Genomic DNA, 27,346 nt, shown 5'->3' with positions numbered 1-27,346 from the left:
TAGATTCCCAGTTCATCCTCTGTTCTCCCCATTTCAGCCCTGCAGTCAACCATCTCTCTAGGGAGACTGGTGTCTTTCTTTTTTTCCTTTTTCCTTTTTTTTTTTTTTTTTTTTTCAGTAGGCTCCATGCCCAGTGTGGGGCTTGCATTCATGACCCACCTGAGCTCCAGAGTCCCCGGTTTCTTTCATTGAGAATGAGAAACATATATTTTCAAGACACGGTGTGTGTGTGTGCATTTTGATGATCACTTAGCATGGGACACTAGACTCGGGGAAACAGTATGGATAGAAGAAAGCAGGACGTTTCACAGTGGCTTCTTCATTATTTAGTGTGAGCTAATAATGTACATGGCAATTCATGGATTTTTATCAGACACTCAGACTTGTAAAATATATCCCGTTGTTGGAATATATAAGAGCCATTTTATAGAATATGAGGGAAAAGGACAGGTAAAGCCCATTGTTTTCTGGGAAATTAGTTTTACAGTTGACCAAGAGAAGGCTCCTGTCCTGCTTCTTTAGGGAAAATGGAACCAGTGTCCTTGAGGGGGGAAATGGATGCCCCAGAAAGAGGCCCTTTATTCGGGCCTAGCTAGTGTGGATAAGTTCACTTTTCCCCCTTTACATGGGGCTAAAGGAGCTTCCGTGTGTGTGTGTGTGTGTGTGTGTGTGATGGAAAATGGGATATGACCAAATATCCTGCTTGTCTAAAAGGAGAAAGTTGGGTGGATTCTTAAAATCCCAGTTCATTCTGCCTCATTGAGCCCAAACGTTTCAGAGACCAGACTGTTGTGTCGCCACGTTCTGAGCACCAGGAAAAAGAACGCATCGAAGACTGAGAACAGCTGATTCCAGATACATTTTATTTCTTTTTGTTCCCAGGGTACTTGGTGGTAGTAGAGTAACGCCACAGAGAGGGTAGCAGGGTTTCAGCATAGCTTCTGAGAGTCTCTCGCTTACCACTCTTCTGTACAGGATAGCACTAAAGGGCCTGGCTGAAATGGCTGAATTTACAGCTGACTCTAGGCTCACTGCTTTGTTGGGAGAGAGCTTCCATTTTGGGAGGAGATTTTACCCGGCGTTCCTCTGAGTGACCTGATTGTAGGGCAAGAAGCTGGGAGGGATTTTGCAAGGTAAATCCTAGCAAGTAGATGCAGAGGTCTTTATTTAGGTTTTTTTTTTTTAAAAATCAAGTACACAAATATTATGTGGGGCGCATGGGGTTTAGCAACTGTATATAAGAAATCATTTTGGGGGCGCCTGGGTGGCTCAGTGGGTTAAAGCCTCTGCCTTCAGCTCAGGTCATGATCCCAGGGTCCTGGGATCGAGCCCCGCATCAGGCTCTCTGCTCAGCAGGGAGCCTGCTTCCCTTCCTTTCTCTCTGCCTGCCTCTCTACCTACTTGTGATCTGTCTGTCAAATAAATAAAATCTTTAAAAAAAAAAAAAAAAGAAATCATTTTGGCTTTTGACAATTTTTTAAAAAAGATTTAATTATTTATTAGAGAGAGAGTGCATGGGGGAAGGGCAAAGGGAGAGAGAGAGTCTTAAGCAGGCTCCATGGCTCAGCGAGGAGACCAACTCGGGGTTTGAGATCACGAGATCACGTCTGAGCCGGGACGAAACCAAGAGTCAGATGCTTAACCGACTGTGCCACCCACGCGTCCCTGGCTTTTGACGATCTGATACAACCCGTCCCTCTTTGCAGCTGCAGGATAACAGCACTCGTGTCAAGGAAGCTAATGCCCTTTGATTTGGCACCATATTTTAATTAGTGGTTCCCAGAACTTGACTGTGCATCAGAATCACCTGGAGGGTTTGGTAAAAGGCTGGTTGCTGGGCTGTATCCCAGTGGTTTCTGATCCAGTAGGTTTGGTATGGAACCTGATGAGCTGCATTTCTTAGAAGTCTGCCCTTTGAGGGGCGCCTGGGTGGCTCAGTGGATTAAAGCCTCTGCCTTCAGCTCAGGTCATGATCTCGGAGTCCTGGGATTGAGCCCTGCGTGGGGCTCTCTGCTCGGCGGGGAGCCTGCTTCCTCCTCCCTCTCGGCCTGCCTTTCTGCCTACTTGTGATCTCTGTCTGTCAAATAAATAAATAAGTAAGTAAATAAAAAAGAAGTCTGCCCTTTGAGAGCAACCCCCCCACCCATTTATCCTGTGTGGCAGTAAAATCCCCTAGAGCCCACTGATTTACGCAATAAAAGTTTATTCTTGCACATGTAGTTTGCTATGAGTTTCGGCACTTCGGTGGGGCGCCTGTCCTTCCCACTGATGACTCAGTGATCAAGGCGGTTTCTTTCAGCCCCGCCCTCTCCATATAGGTGTCACTGTACGGGGCTGGGGTGGGGGGAAGACTGGAGAATCCCATCCGGCCGTTACACGCCCTTATTCTGGATGTGACACGCAGTGCGTCATTGGTCAGAAGGACTCATGTGACCAGCCCCAGTTGTAGCGGACTGAGAAGTGTGTGTTCCTATGTGTCCCGAAGGGTAGGGAAGGGCAAGCAGTGCTGATCACACCTGTGCAGTGGCTGCTGAATGATCTGGGGTGCTCAGGGGCCCACCGCGCCCACTTCAGATGGAAAGGAGGTAAAGTCAGAGATGCAGAGAAGGAGCTAGGAGATGTGGCACTCTGAATCAAAGATGAAATGACAAGTGGGCGCCTCACTTCCATGTCTGAAATTTACGGACGATTCCATGAGGGACAGAAAATGAAGAAAAATAAAATGCTTTTGAGAAAGATTAACAAGTTATTTAGAAAATGTGACTCAAATAAGAATATTTTATTCCAAATTTTGTTTATGGCCAGAATAGATTTTTTGTTGTTGTTGTTGTTGTTGTTGTTTTGGAGTCTTAGGAAGATTTGCTTTTAGGGTGAAATGTCTGTATGTGGTCAGGTGTCTGTTACAGCCATTTTAGGAGGCATTTTTCTATAAAATCACTGGAGGTTTCTCCAAACAAGGTTGAAGGCTGCAAGTACTTATTTGCATACACCTAGTTAATGTAGTCTAAGAAAAAGACCTGGCCTTCTCTGTTAACTTCTCTTACTGCCGCACTGTGCATGTTTTCTGATTACACTGTGGTTCAGGGCATGTTACCACACACCCCGTTGGATGTTAAGTGTAAAACCCCAAATCAGGGGATGTACAATAAAATTAATAAGATGGAGTGGTAGGCGGGTGTGTAAATGTTTTGAGCCCCAGTAACTGGACCGGTGGGCTGGCCTTTGGAAGTCTGTTAGGATTTAGGCACTGGTGGGGCCTGAGCCGGAGCTGCTGGGGGTCCCGGTTGGAGGGTCCAACTGCCCTGTGATCAGAGCCCGGGAGGTTAGACTCACTGGCAGATAACAGAGCTGGCGGGTAGACCCCCACCCAGCTGCGGGCCTGATCTCTTCAGAGTACAAGTCCGTCTGTCCTGCGTGGACCCTCCCTGTGTATGTTTAAGGTGGAGTCTAATGCCCTTCTCATGTGCACCTTCTCCATACCTGCTCCGCTGTGCCTCTCCTGTGGTTCCAGCCATAGAGAGCTGCCCAAGGGCCCTCACGTATACCTTGCTTCTTGGACTCATTGCCTGGTGTGCTCGGGTACACTGGATTCAGCTAGTCGTGGCCGGTAGAAGTGCCCGAGCCTGCTCGGCCCCTTTCTATTCCTCCATGTACCTGTGACTGCTGCAGTCCAGGCCCAGCGTGGGAACCCCGTCTTCATTGAGTTCTGCCTTCGACCCACTGTGATCTCCTTGAGGGCGGGACACTCCCGGTTCCTAAAAGGAGGAGCCCCGTCAGTACTGTGGAATGAGCGGGCCTGCCCTGGTGTGCTGGTTATTTAGGCAGTTGTGACCCTCAGTGTGGCCCAGTCACGGGCGCTACAGATACCAAGTTATACCTTTGCACTTGAAGTAGGGCGCCTAGGGGGCTCTTCTGAAAAGCCAGCCCCCCAGCGAGGCGCCCAAGCAGCCGCTGGTTCGAGCTGGGTGCTGCCCACCACCAGGGAGATGTTTATGGACGTCTGGGCCACCGAGGTGCATTGGCCGCAAGGCCTGCTCGCTCTCATTTTGGAGTCTGAAGAGGATGCCTCGGGCTTTTCCTGTTTATCACTGGAGGCTCAGGCAGTAAAAGCTCCGTCGAGGCTGGGTGGCCGGTGCTGCTGCCAGACGGGAGAAAGACGGTTCCCGGCCCGGTCTGCTCCAGGTGCCGGGTGCCGGGAGCTGGGTACCCGGTCCTGCTGGCTTAAGAAGCTTCCTTACGGAAAATATCGCCTGTAGCCAGAGGCTTAATTCCCTCACTGCCGCAGACGGAGCAGTTTCCATTCTGTCTGCTTCCGCCGCCCCAGACCGATGGCCGCCACAACCCTTCCTCTTATCTGTCAAAGCTCTGTCCCTTCCCGTGCCTGTGGGGCTCAGGGAGGAAAGTGGTTTCTTCCCTGACTTGAAGTTTCCAGATCTGCTCTGGGGTTAGGTTTCTCTGTCCAGTCAGTGGTGAACGTGGTCATTAGGCTTTAGAACATTGGTACGATGTTTGGATCTGCTGTATTATGTGGGGAGACTTTTTTATGTTCCTGTCCAGGATTGCAGCATGGATTTGTAATTTCTTTCAGAAAGTACATCCCTAAATCCAAGTGGCAGACCAGATTTTTAGATTTTAAGAATTTAGCGTAGGAGGGGCGCCTGGGTGGCTCAGTCATTAAGCATCTGCTTCGGTTCAGGTCATGATCCCAAGGTTCTGGGATTGAGCTCCGCATGGGCTCCCTGCTCAGTGGGAAGCCTGCTTCTCCCTCTCCCACTCCCCCTGCTTGTGTTTCCTCTCTGCTGTGTCTCTCACTGTCAAATAAATACAATCTTAAAAAAGAAAAGAAAAGAATTTAGCATAGGATTCTGTGTCTAAGTCGATACTCCTTCCAAGCCCTGAGCAAGCAGAAAATAATTTCTGCATACCATTAAGTGGGGGGCGGTGAAAGAAAGAAAAGCCATTCTAGCCATTATTGACTTCTAAGGAACCCTAACATGGCTCTAGAAGGTAACTGAGAGCTCACGAAACCCCACTCAGTTCAGTTAATAGACGGGAAGACTTTAGACCCAAAAGGACTGTGAGGCCGTTTTCAGACTTTAACTTGTGCCGAGGGCTAGAACCCAGCAGCCCCTCCCTCCACCTCAAGTTCAGAGTGTGGGGTCTCCAGGTTAGGGTTGAGAACAGATCTTATTTGGCAGAAGAAGAGCCAGTGCCCCAGGCGAGACTGGAGCAAGGAGGAAGATTCTACTGCTCGATTCCATAATTCATTAATTCAGCAAGCCCCATGGCTTTCCTGTGTCCACTGCCCGTGCTACTGCACAGATGCCTTTGGAAGGGCCGTCAGGGGAGAAAGTGGGACTCTGTGTGCACAGAGCCCCTCAGAGCCTAGGAATTGTAAGGCTGGAAAGCAGCACCAAGCAGACACCCACAGAAGAGCCTTTCAGGGGCTGCATGACGTTTGTCCTCACTCCAGGACGCTGCGGGGTCACGCGGTCTGGGACCTTCAGCCTGAGCAGTTGATGGTTTTAGTGGTAGCTCTTGGGATCTTTGTGCTTGCTTGTTGAGCGTATTTACAGACGTCTAATAGATGATCGGATAAAAACCAGTGATTATCTTGAGGAGGAATGTCTAGTTTCTTTTGTCTTCTGATTTGTGGAAATAAATGATCGCAGAGGGAGCCAACTCAAGTCTTCAGACACTATGCTTTAGTATCTTTATTCTGTAGTAATACTTGTACTTTCGTAACGGTGATTGTAGGGGACATATCTTTCACAGTGACTTTTTTCCTATTCAGGTTGCCTTTTTTTTTTTTTTTAAAGATTTTATTTATTTATTTGTCAGAGAGAGAGAGAGCGAGCGAGCACAGGCAGAGGCAGAGGGAGAAGCAGGCTCCCTGCCGAGCAAGGAGCCCGATGTGGGACTCGATCCCAGGTCACTGGGATCATGACCTGAGCCGAAGGCAGCTGCTTAACCAACTGAGCCACCCAGGTGTCCCCTCAGGTTGCTTTTTAAATCAAAAGGGCCAAAAGATGGTATTAAAAATGTTATTAGAAGGAAAAAAAAAAAACCACTGTATTCTTTCTTGTGGTCCCCTCTTAAGGACTGGATTCTCTGAGAACAGAGACAATAGAGAAATAATGTGTCCCCGTCTGTACGCATGTATTTGAGGAAACAGAGGCTGAGAAGACGGGACAGACCTTTTTAAGTAGAAGAAGGGGATCAAAGCTGGACCAGACCCAGAAGAAGCTGGCAGCAAAGGTTTTTTCGTACTCATGTGGCCTTTGAGTCCTGAATGTCCTAGAGTCGGTGAAATGTGGCGGCGCAGAGCCCACGGCGCCGTCGCTGCTGTTTCTCTCATTGTGAGGGGGAAGGATGGGAAATAGCAGGTTGCCCCGGGGAGGACCTTTAATGAAGTGACTGTAGGACAGTGGAGGTGAGTGAGTCTCCTGACAGGGAGGGGACACGGGGTCTGTTTGTGTCCGTACACGGGAGCCCCAGAGCTCCGCTGCATGTCCCCACTGGTCTCTTGTGGTAGAAGCAGAGGCCCTGGGCTGACACGTACCCCTGGTGACCCCACGACACCCCAGCAGGCATTTTGGAGTTCTGGTGCCATGATCCTGGCAGCCTGTCAGAGTGTCTGTCGTTCGCTCGGCACCCCCCTTGCCCCCGGCCCCAGGGTCTGATGTGGCTCCGGGCACAGAGACTGCCGTGCGACACGTTTCTTTCCCGTCTGCTCTGGGTTTGGCCTTTCATTATTCTGCCTCAGTCACGGCTCTGGGTTTTCCTTTTTCGGTTGTACGACGTCATCAGCACACCAGCTGGTCGTAGAACCAGAAAGTTAGAAGACTGGTTTTGGTTTTGTTTGTTCTTGTTTTATGTTTTTATTTACTTATTTTTAAAGATTTTATTTATTTGACAGAGAGAGATCACAGTAGGCAGAGAGAGACAGGCGGGGGGGAGGGGGGAAACAGGCTCCCCGCTGAGCAGAGAGCCCGATGTGGGGCTCGATCCCAGGACCCTGAGATCACGACCTGAGCCAAAGGCGGAGGCTTAACCCACTGAGCCACCCAGGCGCCCCTTATTGTTTTTTTAAAGCCTTATATATTTAATGAGAGAGAGCATATGCACAAGCCCGTGCAAGCTGGGGGAGGGGCAGAGGGAAAGAGAATCAGAAGCAGGCCCCACACCCAGTGCAAGCCTGATACAGGGCTCGATCTCTCCTCCCTGAGATCGTGACCTGAGCCGTGACCTGAGCCGACATCAGCAGCCCGATGCTTAACTGCCTGAGCCACCCAGGCGCCCCTTGTTTGTTGTTGTTTTTAAGCAAGCATAGCAACTAGCTATGGCCGCCGTGACCTCAGTGACCTAGAGACAGTACAGTGATCCTGGCGGTCCCCAGGACATAGTCTGAGCATGCCGTAGGAAAAACAAACCCTTCTTACTTAGCGTTCCAGCTTGTTTTTTTCCTGGATAGATCACCTACTCTGTTAACTAGATTTGGTTCTGACTTACTGAGACTTGGCTCTGTTTTCTCCAAGAGTGTAAGACCGTGGTCTAAATCGGGGTTCTTAAACTATGGTTCACAGGCTGGCCACCCATTTTGTAAATAATTTATTGAAACACAGCCACACCCTCTCATTTATGTATTATTGTGGCTGCTTTTGAACGGCAAGGCACAGTTGAGTAGTTGCAACAGACTTTATGGCCTGCGAAGCTTAAAATATTTACTGTCTGGCCCTTTACAGAAAACGTCTGCCAACCTCTGGTCTAAATTTATACTCTGTGTTTAAATATTTCCCCAAAACCACTCCGTTCCAATTTGTAGCAACTTGGATGGTTCAGTACTCAGAGATTGTTTTTCTTGATGATTTCAGACATATGTAGTCTGAGTTTCCTGTGCTGTGCTCAGCTGACTACCCATTTATTTGTATGTTCTGGGATGTAGTGAGACCAGAAGATCTCGCTTGTGTCCTAGACATTAAACTCACAGTGAGGACTTTAGAATTTACGACCTACAGTATTCCACACTTAGGGGAAGGCTACCTGCCTGTGTAAAAAACCATTTCTCGAGGACAGTGTGGGTGGCTTGGGTAAGCCGGTTTGCTGCTTACAACTTATCCTCGGGTGCCTGGGTGGCTCAGTCGTTAAGGGTCTGCCATCGGGCTCCCTGCTCTGCAGGAAGCCTGCTTCTCCCTCTCCCACCCCCCCTGGTTGTGTTCCCTCTCTCACTGTCTCTGTCAAATAAATAAAATCTTTAAAAAAAAAAACCCACAAAACAACTTACCCTCTATAACTGTAGGTGGTATCTTGCAAACGGAAAGGGAGTGCCCAGTTTTGAGGGCACACACTGACGATATTCGGATCTAAAATGAATAGATGAAGACAGTGAAATCTCTATGAAGCATTATTTCTTTGATATATATCCTGGTGAAAAGTTTCAGGATCTCTCAGTGAAAATTACACTTTTGTTCATGTAATACATACACAGAGGATGTTACATATTTCTTCAGTGAATTTCTTTTTTTAAAAGCAAGTTTCTTGGGTCATAATTAATATGCAATCTTAGTACATTTCTATTCTGTAGAAAAGCTCATTTATTTTATGGGAGACGTAGTAGACTAGATTTTTTTGGCCCGTTCAGGTTATCAATCTATATGGTTTCTCTTTTTCAGTCTTTGCTTTGTCTGGGCACTTGCATATTACAGGGGCGAGGCACTATTCTGAAACTATTTAGAATAGGCCGTTCCTTCGTACTTTGGGAATGTTTAGCTTTTCATGTTTGTTCTTCTGTGTGTAACCTTTTTTTAAAATTCTGTAAATATTTACCAAGTCACACAGCATTTGTTATGCTGAAGAAGAAATGATATAGTTCTTGTCCTGCAGATGCTTACAGCTGGGTATAAAAAAGCATAAATATTTTTAAAGCTGCCGCTAGTGTGTGGGCCTTAGAGGAATCACAGGGCGGAATGTAGTTAAAACTAAGGGAAAGGGGCTTCCCGTTCAGCTTTCAGCTCAGGCTTTCTGAGGCTCTGACCAGAGCAAGCAATAAAATACAGCACAGGCTTAAAAGAGGTCGGTGGAAGACGGAGTGAAATTAAAAAATTAAAAGTTGCAGGTGATATGTGGACAAGAAGGATTAGAGTTGCCTCTGAGGCCCACGGAAGCAGGGGTTTGAGCATCACCGTTTCTTGGTGAATTGGCTGGGGCTGGGGGATGCCCGGGAAGGCTTCACAGAAGAAATACTACCTTGCGGGATGCCTGGGTGGCTCAGTCAGTTAAGTGTCTGCCTTCGGCTCAGGTCATGATCCCAGGGTCGTGGGATCGAGTCCCGCATCGGGCTCCTTGCTTGGTGGGGAGCCTGCTTCTTCCTCTGCCTGCTACTGCTCCCCCTGCTCATGCTCTCTCTCTCTGCCTCTCTAACAAATACATAAATAGAATCTTTAAAAAAAAAAGAAAGAAGGAAATACTACCTCGCTACGTACCTGGTGGATGCTTGGGAGGAATTCACCCAGTGTATGAGCCCAGCAGGACTTCCTAAGTGATGGCTGACAAGTCGTTCCGGAGTGTGACGCCCGGGAAGGGCATGGTCGAGGTTGGGATTGGCGAGGTAGGCAAGTCCAAAGACCTTCGCCCCTGAAGGTACAAAGAAGAGGAGAGCTGGCCGAAGGGGCCAAAGGGTTGGAATGGGCCTCGAGGAGAAGGAAGGCTGTCTTTGAAGGGCAAGGGAGGAATGCGTCATTGTCTTCAGAAGATGTGATTTGAGTGGCTTTGAATGCAGCAGTTACGAAGTTCTAGGAGATGCACTCAGGAGTGGTGGACAGTCTTGAAAGCCGAGAAGTGGGGCGCCTGGGTGGCTCAGTGGGTTAATCGTCTACCTTCGGCTCAGGTCATGATTTCAGGGTCCTGGGATCAAGCCCCCCATCGGGCTCCCTGCTCCTCGAGAAGCCTGCTTCTCCCTCTCCCACTGCTTGTGTTCCCTCTCTTGCCACGTCTCTCTGTCAAATAAACAAATAAAATATTTTAAAAATAAAATTAGGAAAAAAAAAAAAAGGAAAGGAAAGCCAAGAAGTTTGGATTTTGGCTCACACCCAAGGAGAGACAGGCAATGAAAACCCCTTCACCCTGCCCTCTGCGGTTACAAGGGTGACTCTGTGGCCCCGTGAGGCCCACCCCCCTGCCTGTGCACTCCCTCCAGCCCCCTTCTTGGACCACTGGAGGGCCTCACCACCACACTCGTCCACTGTCCCCTGCATCTTCACTTTTTCCCAGATTATTCTCAAAATCCTAAGGTTCGCCGTGGTGCCTCTTACCCTGACTGAACAGCCTTCCTGACCCACTCGCCTGTCGCCTTTTCCCTCTGCTCCGCTTTACAGCGAACATCCCCGAGATGGCTCTGTATCCCTGCGCTCCCCACCCCCTCCCGCTGAGGCGACCCTGTTACTGCCCCACAGAAACTGCTCGACTAGTTCTGCAGGTCGAGGGACTTGGGCCCGGGGGGTCTTGGCTTTCTCAGTGCTGTCGTTTGAGTTGAAGCGGTTGTCGGCTAGGTCCTTCTTGAAATGCTTTCTCTGCTAGCTAGGCCTCTGGGTTCTCATCCTGCCTCACCGGTAGCTTTTCTCGGTCTTTCTCCTCTTTCCAGCCTGTAAATGTTGATGTGCCCTTTATTCTCAGAAACCGCTCACCCCGGCCCATGACTTTAAATGCCATACACAGTCAGCCAGCTCACAGAGTTCTGTCTGTGGCCTGGTCCGCTCCCCGGAGTTGCGCACTCAAATCTAACCACTTAGTTAGCGTCTCTGATTAGATCCCCAATGGGCTTCTTAAATTTAATATATCCAAAATGTAATTCTTGACTCCTCTCCTTCCCTAAACCTGCTTCTCTCCTGCTTCCCTGGTTAGTAACTGGTAACCATTTTGCCAAGTGCCTAGCCAAGGAATTTGAAGGGATACTTGACGCCCTTCTCTTTCTCCTTTGTCATCCACATTCAGCCCATCCACAGATCTACCTTTGTGATATACACCAAATCTAATCACTTGTCATCACCTTGACTTTCCAAACCCACAGCACTTCTTCTGTCCCCTGGATTGTCACAGACAGCCTCTGCACTGGTTCTTTGCTTCCACACTTGGCAGCAAGAGTGACCCATGTAATTCATTGATCATATTAGTCCTCTGTTCAAACCCATTGGTGTCTTCCTGTCACTCTCACAGATGACCCATTGGTGTCTTTCAGTCACTCTCACAGATGACCCATTGGTGTCTGCAGTCATGCATCTTGGAGGACGCAGAGTCCCCACGACCTGTGGTCTTGCTCTGACCTCCGCACCTGACATTGTTTTCGGTCTTTACTCTCTAGAAACTGCGGAAAGGATACGGTTGGGCAGTTCACTAGAGAAAGATAAGTGGCTCAGGAATGTATAGATAGATGTCCAGCATCCTTAGGTCTTTTTTTTTTTAAAGGTTTTATTTATTTATTTGACAGACAGAGATCACAAGCAGGCAGAGAGAGAGGAAGGGAAGCAGGCTCCCGCTGAGCAGAGAGCCCGATGCGGGGCTCGATCCCAGGACCCCGAGATCATGACCTGAGCCTGAGATAACCCACTGAGCCACACAGGCGCCCCCCCCCCTTTTTTAAAGATTTTATTTATTTATTTGAGAGATAGATCACAAGTAGGCAGAGAGGCAGGCAGAGAGAGAAGGGAAGAAGCAGGCTCCCTGCTGAGCAGAGAGCACGATGCGGGGCTCGATCCCAGGATGCTGGGATCATGACCTGAGCCGAAGGCAGCGGCTTTAACCCACTGAGCCACCCAGGCGCCCCCAGCATCCTTAGGTCTTAAGGAAAAACAAAACAAAGTGCAGTACAGTCTTTTATCTACCATTTTGGTAGAGTCGAATGGTGATCTGTAAGACTTTTGGCAAATAAGCCCTGACTGACAGCAATAGGGGGTTCCTTTTTGAGGACAGTTTGGCAAGAAGTGTCAAGCCTTAACATTTTTCATGGTTTCTAGACTAGAAAGACTTTCAGAAATTCCTATCACAGAAGTAGTTGGTTGACGACAGAAATTTTTGCCTATGATTACCGAAGATTAGAAACAACCTAAATCATTAATGAGAGTTAAATAAGTTGTGGCCCATTTATACAACAGAATACTACGTTGTGTTAAGAAAAACACAGAAACATCAAAATATGTGTAGCTGTGCGTGAAAAAAATCACGTTACAAATTAAGATGTATAACATAGACTCATAAATGCACACGAGTGTGGATTTGGAAGAGAAATGGGAAGGATATATAGCTGGAGATTGACAGTAGTTACTGCAGTCAGTGACATTCGAGGCAGTCTGTTCTCTCATCTATTTTCCAATAAGTGTAATTTTTATATTTAGCAACAATAAGGGAAAGAAAATGAAGGCTGGATTACCCGGATGCACCATATATACTTTTCTTTGAAGTGGAAGCTGCCGGGGGCGCCTGGGTGGCTCAGCCCATTAAGCATGTGCCTTGGGCTCAGGTCATGATCCCGGGGTCCTGGGATCGAGCCCCACATTGGGCTCCCTGCTCGGCTGGGAGCCTGCTTCTCCCTCTTGCACTCCTCCTGCTTGTGCTCTCTCTCTCTCTCACTCTCAAATAAATAAATAAACAAAATCTTTAAAAAGGAAAAACGAAATGGAAGCTGGGGCAGGAGTTCCTTCCGTATCCCAATCCATTTGTCACCACTCCCCTGGCCATAGTAAGCAGTACACCTGTCTGCGGACGGTGCCTTCTCTCCAGTCCCACAGGAAGACATGTCCTTCCTTCCTGTCTGAATTCTCCCTGCCCTCTGACCCCTCTCGCCTCTGTCCTCAGTAGCTTAGTTTGTCCACCGGCTCTTGGCAGAACTCAGACTTGCGCAGGTCTGCCCCGGCTTCCAGCAACAAGCCGTGCCGGCTGTGTGTCCAGCGCGGGATCCCAAATGTGCTCCTCTAGATTCCTTTCTAGAACCTGCTTATATTTTTCCAGTAGATAACTGTGTTTTCAGTTATTCTTTCCTTGACTGATTCACACGATAAACATTCACGGAGCACTTCCTCTGTGCCAAATGCCAGGGGTATAGAGATGAGCGATTTACGGCTTCGGTTTTCCAGGCGCTCACTCGGCACTGAGATGCCTCCTGAAATAGAAATGAAAAACCAGAAACTCGTAGAGTTCCAGGTTTTTCCTCGGAGGGAGAGGTACACTGTATAAGTAGGTTGTCTTGTCCACTGAAAATCTTACCTTCACGCCCCCTCAGAGAAAGGCACGTTACCCCACAAGGAGGAACTCCTGGCCGCCCTGTAGGATGGCCACGGGGAGGGCGGCAGAGCAGCTGGCGGAAATGCCAGGTGCGGCCGTTCTGGGAAACGGGTGGACAGTTTCTTGCTTATTTTACCCTGGGGCTCAGTCATCTCATTCCCGGAGAGAAATAAGGGCCTATGTTCACACCAAACCCTGTACGTGCCCGTTTGCAGGGGCTTTAATTCCTAAGTCCCCAAAGCTGGAAACAACCTAGATGTCGCTCACCGGAGGAGCGGATAAACGGAGAGCGCGCGGCGGTCGCGTGGAGCGCTGCGCCGCGGTGGGAAGGGACGGGCTGCGCATGCGCCCGGCGGCCGGGCTGGATTGCACGTGTTCTGCTCCGGAAAGGAGCCGGACTCCGAGAACCACGTGCTGGAGTACATGCTTCTATCTGTGGGACGAATGGAGGAGACAAAACGAGGGGAGAGGAAAGAAGACAGAGCAGTGGGTGCCCAGAGCTGTAAAGGGGCACATAGGAATTTTAGGGCCGATGCAACTGCTCTGTCAAAATTGTATCTATTTGTCGAAATTTCTAGAATCTTACGTGAAAAACAGTGGATTTTACATTGTATAAGTTATACTTCAGTACACCTGGCTGAAATTTTTTTTTTTTTTCCTGAGGCAACAGAAGAACATCTTTTTGCTACGGGCTATATTCACATTTTCCCACAATCTAAACAATATGAAGGCATCGGGCAAAAAGCCTCATTCCTACCCTGCCACCCACCAGCGCTAAGTGTCTTATGTATCTTGAAGCGTCTCTGTGCAGGTATCCTCAGAGATGCGTATGTGTTCTTGTTTTTATTTCTTTCCCATGCAGAACGCAGCTCACGAATCTGATATTCTGCACCAGCTGCTTCTCCATGTAGTGTGTGTTTTATAGTACATCAAGATCTGCCATTCTTTTCCACAGCTGCAAGGCAAGAATGTAGCTGTAGGTGTGCGTATAATTCATTTAACCAGTTCTTGCTTGGTGGAGCCAGATTTTTTTCCCATCTTTCCCCATCACACCCAGTGCTGCCCCAAAGAACCTTGTCTGCACCGTCTGTCCTGCTGTAGCGCTTCTGTTAGGAACAGATCTTCTCATGCATTTGATCTCTCAGGGAATAGTTGGAGCCTAACATGAATTCTCAGTTTGCGCATGTATGATATCACCCCTGAGAAGCACTAGGTGAGCACAGAAAATCCTGGAACGGAGTCACGTAGGAGTACACAAAACACACACATGCACTCACCTCAGACTGCTGTCGGCAACTTCCTCTCCCCATTGAGTCACACTGGTGCACACCCCGTGTTACGCCTTCCCTCCGACCCTCCGATCTCTTGTAACCCTCCTTCCTCCACTTCACAAAAGCCCAGCAAGCCGCAACCCCTGGTGCGCACTTCCCCGGGCATCCTGCGTGACACCGTGCTCTGCCATTTTTACTAGGTGTGTCACTGACAGGGTTTGAGTGTTACGCTCCTAACTTCATTTTTGTCGGAAACCATGTGGTTTTTCTTGCTTGATTTTGTGTCGTGCAAATGACCCATGATACATGTGTGTCGTGTTACACAGAACTGACCGTACTGTGTGCGGGTGTATCTGTAGGCTAGATTTCCAGGGAGGGCCTGCAGTTTTAGGAGTTCTGTCCAGTGGGATCACTGCTGTGATAGGCTGAAGTTTGTACAGGTGGTTGGGGTTTTCCTTTTCATAGGAAGTGTTTATGATAAGAGCTGAAGGGTGTGTTGTCATCATGGCTCGGGAATCATTCTGCTCCCTTTCGTCCTGAATCTGTGGGGGGTTTAGATGTCTGATGGGAGTTGAGGAAGCTCTTTGAGTGTCGTTGGGAGGCCGATAACCTCACGGAAACAGGAATGGCAAAACAAGGCCAAGTGCATGTCTGGCCAGCGGGATGTCTCCCTCTACTTCTTGAGAGTCTCCTGAAACAGAAAGAGGGCTTCAAGCCAAGACACAAGGAGGGACTAGCTGTCAGAATGGGAAGTGTCCGGTGTGTGAGCCCTTGACATTTCAAACACATTCACCAAGTACTACCCAGAAAGAATGGCCTTCAGAGGTGTTGTAAATCCCAGAGCTCAGAACTTGAGCCCCGAGTGAGGGCACTCGGAAGGCATCTGCTAAGAGGAGCTGATGCTTTCTTTCCTAAAGAATGTGAAGGCAGTGGGGTGCCTGGGTGGCTCAGTGGGTTAAAGCCTCTGCCTTTGGCTCGGCTCGTGATCCCAGGGTCCTGGGATCGAGCCCTGCATCGGGCTCTCTGCTCAGCACGGAGCCTGCTTCCTCCTCTCTCTCTCTCTCTCTGCCTGCCTCTCTGTCAAATAAATAAAATCTTAAAAAAAAAAAGAAGAAGAAGAAGAAGAAGAAGAGCCATGTGTTTATCTTAAAAAAAAAAAAAAAGAATGTGAAGGCAAAAGAGTCAACAATCGGAGATTAGGGAGAACGTTTAGGAAAGGTACCCAAGTGTTTGTTTTATTTGGTATTTAAAGTTTTCCTAAAAATTTTCAGACTCTCTCAGCTATCCTTCCACTGCTTCTTCAGAGAGTTCTATTTAAAAACGAAATAATTCATAATTGAGTAGGAAAACCTGACTGCAAGAAGTCCACTCAGGGCCCTGGTTCCCTCAATATCCACTTGTACTACTGGAACCGGAGGAGGTAAATGGCCTTATCAGTCTCGAAAACTGAGTGACGATAGACTATGCTGTTTCAATACAGTTGTTTTTTTCCCCATTTTTGTTTGGTTGATAAAATTGCTTTCTGTGTCAGAAAGTGGCTTCGGTATTGTAATACTGAAGAGGTAGAAGTTAGGAAAATAAATTAGATACAGCACCTTTGAATAAGTTAGTATTTAAAATTTAACAAAGAAGGAAGTCATTTGTTTTCTTAGGTAATGGGAACGTGGCAGTCTGATCTGGAGACTGGTGTTTAAGCCTGTGATTTTCTTGTCACCACTGATTTTGAAACCCCGCTCCATTGTTTGGGGATGGCATGGCTCGTTTCTGCATTTTTTTTTTCATAAAGACGTTGGAAAAGAAGAGTATCTCACACATTGTCAACTCCTTTTTGAAAATAGTAATTACTGATTCAGCTAAGCTGCTCTTCATTTAATGTGTTACCTACTGAGGACTTCTTGACTGATATTTCTCTATTAAAATTTTGATTTGATATTAATATGATGACACCATAACAAGAAATGGAATTTCAAACCCTTCATCTTAATGGAAAATCCATTTGCATTCCTCTGAAGCCTCTTGCCCTGTTGGATGGTTAGAAAGCTATATGTCAATTCTCTACTTACTTTATGGTTATTTGCTATAACTGTCTTATTTTTAGAAAAATGTCTTGTGTTTTAACTCTTCCAGGATCTTAACATTGTCCATCTTATAGATACAAAATTCTGCAGGAATTAGATATTAATAGATATTTCAGTACCTTCTTTGAAACACAGGACTACTCATGCCTGACTGTTCTTAAAAGTATTCTTTTTTAAAAAATTTTTTTAAAGACTTTTTTTTTTTTTAATTTGACAGAGAGAGAGAGAGAGAGATCACAAGAAGGCAAAGAGAGAGAGGGGGAAGCAGCCTCCCTGCTGAGCAGAGAGCCCGATGTGGGGCTCGATCCCAGGACCCCGGGATCATGACCTGAGCCGAAGGCAGAGGCTTAACCCACTGAGCCACCCAGGCGCCCCTTAAAACTCTGTTCTGAAGAACCTCTTCTCTGGCTATATAAATGCTAATCCAAGAGACCAGGGATTGTCTTGTGTTATGTGACCAGGATTTTTATGAAGGAATTCCTCTGGGAAAAGAGAGTGTGGCTCAGAGGGATTAGCTGGTTATTCCTGTGTTTCCCATCCTCCCCGCCCTTCCCCCCAGATTATTCTCATAATATCCCAGATCACACGCTTAGGAGAACAATCAAAGCAGTGGTCGGACTCCATCTTCAGCGTGGAGAAGAAACTTCCGCTCTGTCTAGGTTTTTGAGCACTTACACACCAATGTGTTTCATTTAAAAGACAGTAGTTTTCACTTTTAAAATGAAAGTGGATATGTAACTTTATCGTTATTCATAAAAGAATATTTATTGAGGATTTCTCTGTGCCCCAAGGACTGTGCTCCCTCTTTCATTCCCCACCCATCCCCCCTTCCCCCAGCACCCTCTGAGGAAGGCACTAGGGCGATCCCCAACTCTCAGTTCGGGGAGTGGATGTTTATGAAGAAACTTCCCCAGGATCCCACGGTTCGACTTGTGAGCAGTGGAGAGGAGGCGGCAGCCCATTCCTGGGTCTCCAGAGCCAAACTCCGGCACTTAAACAGATAGATTGGCTTTTGAGTAAGGGCATATTTGTCACGTGAGGGGTGTAAAAGCATTGTTTAAAAATATTTATCATTTCTTTAATCACTTAGCCCGCAATTGCTGCTTACTTCTTCTTATTGTCAAAAATAGTGGTATTATTTCACATGAGACCTTGTTCATTATTCTTTAGCCTGATTTTCCAGGAGGGTCCTGCCAGATGCTCCATTCACGAGGCCGGCAGTTACTTCTTGATCTGATTTCCTCGTGAAACGATATTGTTTGATTCCAGACTGCAGTGCGGACGGTACCCAAAGAATGTGTTTTAGGGTTAAGCCGCCTAATTGTGCTTCAGAGGTTCCTCATGAGAATCTTCCGAATTAACACAAGTATTATCATAGCCAAAGTTGCTTTTCACTTTGACTTTTGTATCTCTTGAGATCTTTCTCTGGCCCTCTCACCGTCCCGCGGCCTCCGCGCACACTCGGCCTTGCACACGTGCACACACACGCCGCAGCACTCTAGTGGTGGCGTCCATGAAGTGTTTTCACATTCTTGTGTTCTTGGAATAACTAAATGGTATTATTCAAGAGGCCTTTTGGAAAACTCTTCTCTTATGGTAGGAATCGTTGACTGGTGAGGTGGGCGGGGACTCACGACGATGTTGAAAATCAGCTACAGATTTAATTGGAAGTGGCGCAGTGGATAAATTAACATTCTTTCTGGATCTGTAGCAAATTAATTTTTTTTAAAGATTTTATTTATTCATTTGATAGATCGCAAGCGGGCAGAAAGGCAGGCAGAGAAAGAGGAAGGGAAGCAGGCTCCCCGCCAAGCAGAGAGCCCGACATGGGGCTCGATCCCAGGACGCTGGGATCATGACCTGAGCCGAAGGCAGTAGCTTTAACCCACTGAGCCACCCAGGCGCCCCTGTAGCAAATTAATGTTTTTTATCTGGTATTTATTGAAGTGTTCTGCTTTCATATAGTGTCTGCTATATGAAATGGTAAAAATAACATACGTCTTTTGCAAAGAAAATGTGATGTTTTCAAATATCCAGGGGTTTCTGCTGAATCAACACTGTAAGCGTTTTGAGAAAAAAATGTAATATTTTACTCTTATGATAACGTTTCTCATTCTCTAGAAATTAATTAACCCCTGCGCGGTTGCCCCAGCCTTGGCCCTTTTTATTACGTTTTAAGAAGAATCTTTTCATGTTGTTGTTGTATTGCTTAAACGGTATTGCTTATTATAACTTGAACTATTATGAAAGCATTCTTAATTTTTAAGGCGATTCGGGTTTTGTTCTCTTAAGTGACCCTCTATCTCTTTTTCTCCTACTGAAGCAAATGAAAAAACACCCTTGCCGCCAGTGTGACAAATCTTTCAGCTCCTCACACAGCCTGTGCCGTCACAATCGGATCAAGCACAAAGGCATCAGGAAAGTTTACACCTGCTCGTAAGTCGTGATTTCTAACGTGGGAAGCGCAGGGAAATTAACAAAGCGGAAACGTTCAGGTTTTTCATATGTTGCCGTTAACTTCCCATTTCTCTGCTGTAGTTTGTAGATTTCCGTTTTCAGCTGTATTCTCTTGTTTTGACATACGGTTTCTTGACTGGGTTGTAACACTTAAAAAAAAAGTCAAATAAACAGGAGTAGCCTCTTGCCTACCCCGTATGCTCCTGGGTTCTTACCTGTTGTCCAGAGCTGTATATCTCCTACACCTGAGCATCTTGGAGAAGTGGTTGATTTGCAGGCACACATTCGAATGAGATGCTTTTTGGTCATGAGAGGCCCAGGGAGCTGCCAGCAGTCACTGGCAGGTTGGTTGTCCGGTTGGTTGGTTCAGAGTGGACTCTGATAGCGCCTGGTCGTGGAGTCAGTCCGAGGCTGGCCTCTTCCCTTGTGCAAGGCAGCCTTTTCTCAGCACACGCTTTTGGCGAAGAGACCAAATTCCAGGAATTGAGTGGGCCAGGACACTGAGTGGACGGTAGAGCCGCTCTGGACCCCATGAGCTCTTTCCTTGTATGTGAGAATCAGAACTTGTTGTATCCTTAGTGGAAAAGTTTAGCACCTGCTCAGCCAGAGTGTGCCTCAAGTGAATTGGTATAACTTCTCCTAAAAGAGAGGACTGACGGACACAGAAGCCGTGTGGCCACGTGGCACGTGTGACATGACCGGGCACAGGGTATCGTGTGGCTCGGGACGCTCGTGAAGGTTGGCTGTGGGTTCGGCGGGGCTTCGCTGTTCTCAGTTAGCCAGGGGAGGTTTCTTGGGTAGGGAGACTGGGACACCGACCCGCCTTCGGTGAGATTGAAGCTGGGAGTGATTTTGGTGAGTGAGACCATCCCGTGACCAAGGCCCACGCATGTGAGACCGCATTGCGAGGGTCGGAGAATTTACCAGGAAGCCCTGGCCGAGAAGAAGGTGGAAAGAGACTGGCGTGGCTTTGTCCTTCCTCAGATAGGTTTGTGTCTTTCTCATGGGAGTCACTGTGAGGCCGCAAGGTGCTCGGATTGTCTGGCGGATTTCCTTTATTCTGTGGTGTTGGTGCCGGTTCCCAAGGCTGCCCCAGGAGCGGGCCTTGAATACGAGATCATCAGGGTGTGGGGCCGGTCATTACAGAATGTCCAGAAGCCTTTTGATTCTGCGTAAGGGCCCAAGGTGCTGTGCACACCCGTTCACCGAAGCGGTTTTCTTCTTGTGTGCCTTACAGCATCTGTAGTCACCGTGGCCATTAACTTTGTCTCTTTTTGTCCATTCATTAAGAAAATGGTGACTTCCTACCTTCTAAAGGAAAAACTAGTCATAATCTACAGGTTTGGGGTTTTTTCTCCCACACAAGGGGAAGTGGAAACTTAAAAGAGTGACCTATTTTGGATATCTGTTGAGTTGCCTACTTTTTAGTCTCCTGAATGAACCCATGAGTTTGAGCCCTGTGGCACCGTGTTTGTGTCTTGGTGAGGAATGTGACAGGGCTAGACACCCCGTCTTCTCTTTGTTATGGCAGCTTGGACAGGAAGCCTTAACATCCACATGAAGGAATCAGCGAGGGACTTTTTTCATATTAAAGTATGTCTTACGACATAAATTCTGAGAGAACACTGAGTCATTGTAAAGAAAACTTTTGAAATTTGATATTCTCTACTTCAAAATTAAAGCCCTCTAGAATTACAAATTAAGTACTACCTCAACCAAACCTAGACAGGAAATACTTCATCTGAACTGAATTAGGCCGGTCCCATGGAACACAAAAATGCGACAGAAAAAAGCCTTTTACAAAGGCTGCAGAAACTTTTCTCACAAATTGGACACCGAGTCACAGTGAAATCGCTGTTTCCTTTCGGACCCGTGGCGTCCACGCAGAGCATCTTGACCCCACGGAGCGTTCCGTTGGCTGGTGGAGGTCTTTCCTCGGTGAGCGGACTCTTCAGCGTGGGTGACTTTCCAGCAGGCAGGTGACCTCCTTGTCTTTGCTCCACAGGCACTGCCCAGACTCCAGGCGCACCTTTACGAAACGGTTGATGCTGGAGAAACATATCCAACTCATGCACGGTATTAAGGATCCTGACTTGAAAGAAATGACAGAAGCCACCAATGAGGAGGAAACAGAAATAAAAGAAGATACCAAGGTCAAACATTGCAGATGTTCTCTTTACAGTGACGTTGTGTTGACTTGCTTTTTCCATTCATGCTGTTCACTTTAAATTTTTTGAAATCCAAGCCTGTGCATGGAGGTATAACATAATAGGTCATCTCCCCGCACACCCACTCTGATCTTTCATCTTGCTCTACGAGCTGTTAAGTTTCTTCTGTCTCTTTCCAGAAAGAGCTTTAGGGATCTCCTTACGTATATACATTACAGAATGTTGTGTGGACTCACGTAAACGGTCTCTTAGCCAGAGGGAACGTAGGAAGCTAGGTTCTATCTTGTTGGCAGTGTGTTGGTTGTGAAAGGTACCTAAGAAAAGTGAAGAGATTCTTCTTCGTTTCACTTTGTCAGAGTAAGAGAGAAAGTCACAGATCTGCCTTGTCCTTAGGTCAGTGGGTAGTGAACTTGACTCAGACAACTGTGTATATGTTAGCCTGTGTATCAGGCATGTGTGTGCCAAGTGCTATTCGAGGAGGGAGCAGTCCGGCAGACGTGTAGGGAGATCTGCTGTCTTTGGCACTGGCCTGGGTCTGGGATGTACCTGGGAGACAGCCTCTGCGTGCGTCCAAGGAGTTAATCATTGAGTAAAGCCGAGTCAGAGTACAAGCCAGACAGGAGTCGCATTGAATTGTAATCTTTTCCCCTCGACGGATGGGGTTGGGGGGAGGGGGTTGGGCTGGAATTACAGAATCTTTGTGCAGGGGCAGCTTCAGGCCGAGGCTGTGTGTGAGTGGTGCCCCAGCAACGGGCCGAAAAGATGGGCCCCCGAGCCGGGAGGAGGGAGTGTCTCTCTTCCGGAGCGCTGGAAGTGTGAGGGATCAGAGTTAGAAAGCCGGCAGGGAAGGAGAAAAGCATGGCTGGCAGGGAGCTGCGCGACAAAGGGGGGAGTGGGTGCGCAGGGGAGCTTGGGAGCTGGACCAGCTGGGCCTTCCAGCGCCTTCCGTGCCAGTCCCAGAAAAGGCGATACCCTGGCATTTCTCTGCCCGGCCCCTGCCTCCTCTCCGCACCACCTGCTGGCTTGGCTGTCGCCTCGGCTTCCCGGGCCTGGCCCCCGGCCCTCCCCACAGCAGGCCTCTGTTGGAGTGTCATGGTCCCTGGGGCCATCCCTGATGGTGCAGGGGAGCCTCCCAGACCCCCGTCTCGTCCCAGCCCCATTCCATAGCCCACTTTGTCTTCCTGGGGTCTGACCCACAGCCGATCTCCTGGCTTGGGCTTTTCAGTCCCGCTGTGTCAGAGCCCGCATTCGGGGTGGGGGGGGGCAGGGGCTCATTTGTCCTCTGTGGGGCCCCACAGCTGCCGTGATGCCTGGGAATGTAGGAGCTCGGGTCCTGTGTATGCAGCAGATGAAAGGCAGGAGCCCCAGGGGAGCAGGGGCTGTGTGTGGGGTGGGTAGACACGCAGCTGTAGGAAGCCCCAAATCCTGAAACCCACGGTCGTCGCTGCCCTCGCAGCTCTGAAGCCCGAGGAGAACCGGTTGTGGATCCCCCGTAGGGTGGAACGATTTTCACTCGTGTCGTCCCCTTTGTTCTTCTCTCCAAGGTTCCCAGCCCCAAGCGGAAGTTGGAAGAACCAGTTTTAGAGTTCAGACCTCCCAGAGGGGCGATTACCCAGCCACTGAAAAAACTCAAGATCAACGTTTTCAAGGTTCACAAATGTGCTGTGTGCGGCTTCACCACCGAAAACCTCCTGCAGTTCCACGAGCACATCCCGCAGCACAAGTCGGACGGCTCGTCCCACCAGTGCCGGGAGTGCGGCCTCTGCTACACGTCGCACGTGTCCCTGTCCAGGCACCTCTTCATCGTGCACAAGCTGAAGGAGCCGCAGCCCGTGTCCAAGCAGAACGGGGCCGGGGAAGAGAACCAGCAGGAGAACAAGCCGAGCCCCGAGGACGAGTCGCCCGATGGCGCCGTGTCCGACCGGAAGTGCAAAGTGTGTGCGAAAACGTTTGAAACTGAAGCTGCCTTAAATGCTCACATGCGGACACACGGCATGGCCTTCATCAAGTCCAAAAGAGTGAGTTCGGCGGAGAAATAGCCACAGCCCTTCCGTAAGGAAGATCCCTGTCCACATTGGAAGAAAAGAGACATTTTTGTTACAGAAAGTTTGCAGTATAATAGAGTTAACAGTACTGTCTAGGCTGTTGCAATATCTTCTCTCCGAGTGTCCCTTCCTCACCTGGTCGTGTACATCCTCGATAAGTATTAAAACAGTATTTGAGTTTAAAAGAGTTTGTATATATTTAAATGAATAACTTTTTTATACTCTTTGTTACATGTTTGTATCAGTATTTAGTGGAAGCTGTTTTGAGGTCTTTTTTTTTTTCCTTTTTTTGGTTTTTTGGTGGTTTTTTTTTCCTTTATTCTTTTCTGGGTTAGAATTTTTCTTTTTGTACTGTTTTCTTTTAAAACAGAGTTCTTAGTAACAGGGGCAGTTCCTGAATTCAAATAAACCATTTTGTATGTTACCAATTTGAACGGGGTAACTAACTCCAGGCTAAAATAAGGCCTTTTTTAGTGTTTTTAATTTTTAGAATTCACTACATAAATTGTAGGTATCGTGGGTCTCAAAAACACTAGGGACTTTTAAGTGTCTTAGCACTACCCTCAACGTGCCTGCTCTGAGTCAGCCAGTGCGCCTCTGACGTGTCACCGCACCCCCGGCGTGTCGTGGTATCTTCCAGGCCACGCCAGAGGGTGTCGAAACCAGCCCAGCAGGTAGCTTCCCTTCCCGGCGGCGGATTGAAAACGTCGTCCCGAACTCCAGGAAGGAGCGTGCATTTCCCTTAATTCCACTGTAGAACAGGGAAGGAAGGGTATCCCAGAGGGAAAAGCCAGAGGCCGGTGGTGGTCTGGGCGGATTTTTGCGAGGCTGGCCGAGAGAGCACAAGGAGGTCAAGTCGCCCAAGGGCTGGACTACTGTAAAAACTTACACACCTGTCGTTAGACCAGTAGATTTCTACAGTCGAGTTTTTTTGTCATGTAATTTATTAACTCCTACAAAGACACAACTAAAAATATCAAGTATTTCTCTGGCTCTTGACAGGAAAAAAAAAATCACAGTTGACTTAATAACCCTTTGCCGTCTAAAGAGTTGGCGTTTCCTGTTCTGGGTGCTACTGCCAGACGTCCCTGTACTTGGAGTTGGGATGCTCTATTTCCGCCGCCGACCTGTCAGTGCAGCAGGGACGGGGTGCGATGGGCCGGGCGGTCACGCACTGAGCCACCGGGCTTCGGTTCGGTCGTTTCAATAAGCATCTTCAATATCAGTGGTTCTGCTGCCTCAAAACACAGCAGGGCTCCTCCCCTGTCCCTTCCGTTTATAGTTCTCTGGGAGAGTTCTATTTTTCAGTTTTGGGTTTTTTTTGTGTGTGTTTTCGTTTGCATTTTATATCTTGTATTTATCCCCTAAAGACGTTTTGTACTTTTTTTTTCTTTTTTTAAGAAAAGAAACTCGTTTGTGTATATATAGATATTTGCATGATATACTGTAGTCGACGTTCGGTTCCTCAGAAGGTCTTGCTGCTGTCAGGTGTTACGCACTACGTCCGTCATAACTGTATTAAACACATTTCATATGTAAATAAACGTGGGACATTGGCCCTTGCGCTTCTGTGAGAGAGTTATTGATGGGGGGCGGGGGTGGTCTGGTATCTTCATGAAGTTGAGGACGAGCTTGATGGCAGGAACAGGCTCCACGATATTGCAGAATTCCTCCCCCTGCCCCACCCCCCACCTCCGGAAGGACGACATATCCGTTCTCACTGGCAGTCAGCCCTTTGTCACTTTCTCGTGGACTCCATCGACTCATGGGTGTAATGCAAGGGCGTGATTAAAGGATTCCTACACTTGAAATTCCATTGCTGTTACTTGTTATATTTATACTTGTATTGCTCTGAGTTGTATCACAGCACTCTCATGTGTTTCTGCATATGAACCTTGCAATAAACCTGTGTGGTGGGTTGCACGGTCTTCATAGTCTAGTTTTACGGTCGAGGAAGCTGAGCTCCTCGACCTAATACGTGAAGCCTAAGCACGGTCTTCATAGTCTAGTTTTACGGTCGAGGAAGCTGAGCTCCTCGACCTAATACGTGAAGCCTAAGCCCCCACAGCGGGGAAGCGGCTTCACGTATTAGAACCCAGATACTCTTGCTCTAAATCGTAGTGCTCGCTCTATGTGTTTATGTACATATTGACAAATATTCATTTATTCAACAAATAAAAAGTATCTGCAAAACACGATACTAGAATTTTTGTTTGTGGCACTATGGCTTTTTATCAGATAAAGTGGAAGTCTCTCTAAAGTACCCAGAAATGCTTGCCGGTGTGAAGTTAGCATCCATCAATGCCCAGTTGGAGCATCCAAGAAAGTTGCAAAGAATGCCCTGAGATCCAAAATGAAGAAGAAATGGAAATCCAGAGTAGGAAAACAGCACACAAGGCTGTAGCCGTGGGAGGGAACCCGGATGATTCAACTGAAGAGAGAATTGGTGAACTGGAAGATAGGTTGTGAAGAAATTACCCGGAATAAGCACAGAGGTAAGGAGACGAAGTCTGTGGAAGAGATTAGAAGTCAAGAAGGACAAAACAACAGGATTCATAGCTGTTTCAGAAAGAGGGAACAATTAGAAAGAGGCTATGTGGAAAATTCTTGACCATTAACAAGAGATGTGAATACGTGGGTCGACACAGTGATTGCTGACCAGAAATCCGCAGAGGAACTTGTAGTTCTACCCATTCTTCATTAGTGGTAGACCTGGATGAAGTTGTGGATGTGAGCAATGGAGAAAGAGTATTTTCAGACCAAAGGCAGAAACTGGGCCATGCTCTGTGAATTCTTAGGAAGCCCATTTCCTCTGTGGGTGAGCTGAGGCTTTCAGTGTAGGCTCAGGCCAACAGTAAAAAGCCTTGAATGATGGACTAAGGTTTGTACTCTTTGATAGAGATGAGTTATTTGGACAGGGGAGTGATAAAACCAGACCAGTCAGTGGCAGTATTTAGGATGGAAGGTGGGGGAGTGTATCAATCAGGACAGGATAGGTTATGCTGTGGTTACAACCCTAAATCTTAACGTCTTAAAACAACAAAGCTTATTTCTTGGTCACATTTAATGTTCATTGTCAGTTGACTAAGGAGACATAGCTCCAAACCCCCTTGTCCCCTTATTTCCACTGTCACAGAAACTGCTCATTCTTCTGGCAAAGGGAAGTGTGATTACATGCTCTGGACCAGAAGTGACAGATGTCACTCTTCACAGTTCATTGCCCAAAACCAGTTTCATGATCCTACCTCCTCCTGAGGAGGCTGGAAGTACAACGCTACAACATGCCCAGAAGACAGAAGGCGGCCCATATTTGAACAACATAAATGGCCGCCACAGTAGTAACATTTAAATTGGTCAAGATGTGGTGTTAGCTCAGCCATGGTCACCAAGTAAACGTAACCCGGGGTGGTGAGAGCAGTCCTGGAAGGAAGCTATGGTTGTTGGCATTTCAGAAGTAGGACCAAGAGGATTCCATGCTGTGGGACACAGAAGGAAGAGAAATCTGACTTCTTAAGGTGATGTCTTAGATTTTATTTTCAAGGTTTAGATTACTTAAAACAGAAATAGGAAAGTCAAGATTATAGTTAGATTTCAGGAAGTTTGCACTTTAGACCTACAGATAAGATACGTTTTGGCTGGAGGACGTGGTTGGATGGTTTTATCTTATCATTAATTGAGTTAACAGCGATGTGTAAAGAAGAACGCCAACCAGGGGATGAAGACTAAGAAAATGAGAAAAAAGATGTCGTCTTAGACTGCGTGGTGTAGACCATTTCTTCCTCCCAAACACATTTTCGGCCAGTTCTTGGCTCCTACTCCAGTAAGTACTCCAAGAACAACTGTTCTACCCAGAAGCGCCAGGTCAGTGGGCTTGTGAGGTCCGTCCCAGGATCTCTGGCCAGCAGGGAAATGGGCTGTAGGAGTCTTTGGCCGAGGTTAATACATTATTTCGTGTTAATGTATTCAGCATCCTGTGAGCACGCTTCTTCTTTTAATGCCTACGTGGAAGGAGGCAAAAAGGAAAGTGTGTTTGAAGAATCACGTGAAACAGGATC

The 27,346-nt window shown here is 47.6% G+C and overlaps 1 protein-coding gene across 2 annotated transcripts in view; it reads left to right on the top strand.

Moving 5' to 3' along the window:
* ZNF532 (zinc finger protein 532) overlaps window positions 1–24,855 on the top strand; it is a 59,328-nt gene extending 34,473 nt beyond the window's left edge. Inside the window, exons 6-8 of one of the 2 annotated variants that reach the window (XM_080821734.1) lie at window positions 18,945–19,057; window positions 21,084–21,231; window positions 22,791–24,855. In XM_080821734.1, the coding sequence (XP_080677860.1) occupies window positions 18,945–19,057; window positions 21,084–21,231; window positions 22,791–23,285 (756 nt within the window). In that variant the 3' untranslated portion in view covers window positions 23,286–24,855. The remainder of the gene's footprint in view (window positions 1–18,944; window positions 19,058–21,083; window positions 21,232–22,790) is intronic. The other variant, XM_080821735.1, reaches the window with a different exon arrangement.
* Window positions 24,856–27,346: the final 2,491 nt, after the last annotated feature.

Source organism: Martes martes (genome assembly GCF_963455335.1).
Source record: "Martes martes genome assembly, chromosome: 13".
NCBI classification, from domain to species: Eukaryota; Metazoa; Chordata; class Mammalia; order Carnivora; family Mustelidae; genus Martes; species Martes martes.
Note: the sequence above shows the minus strand (reverse complement) of the source record. Positions and strands in the feature narration are given on the sequence as shown.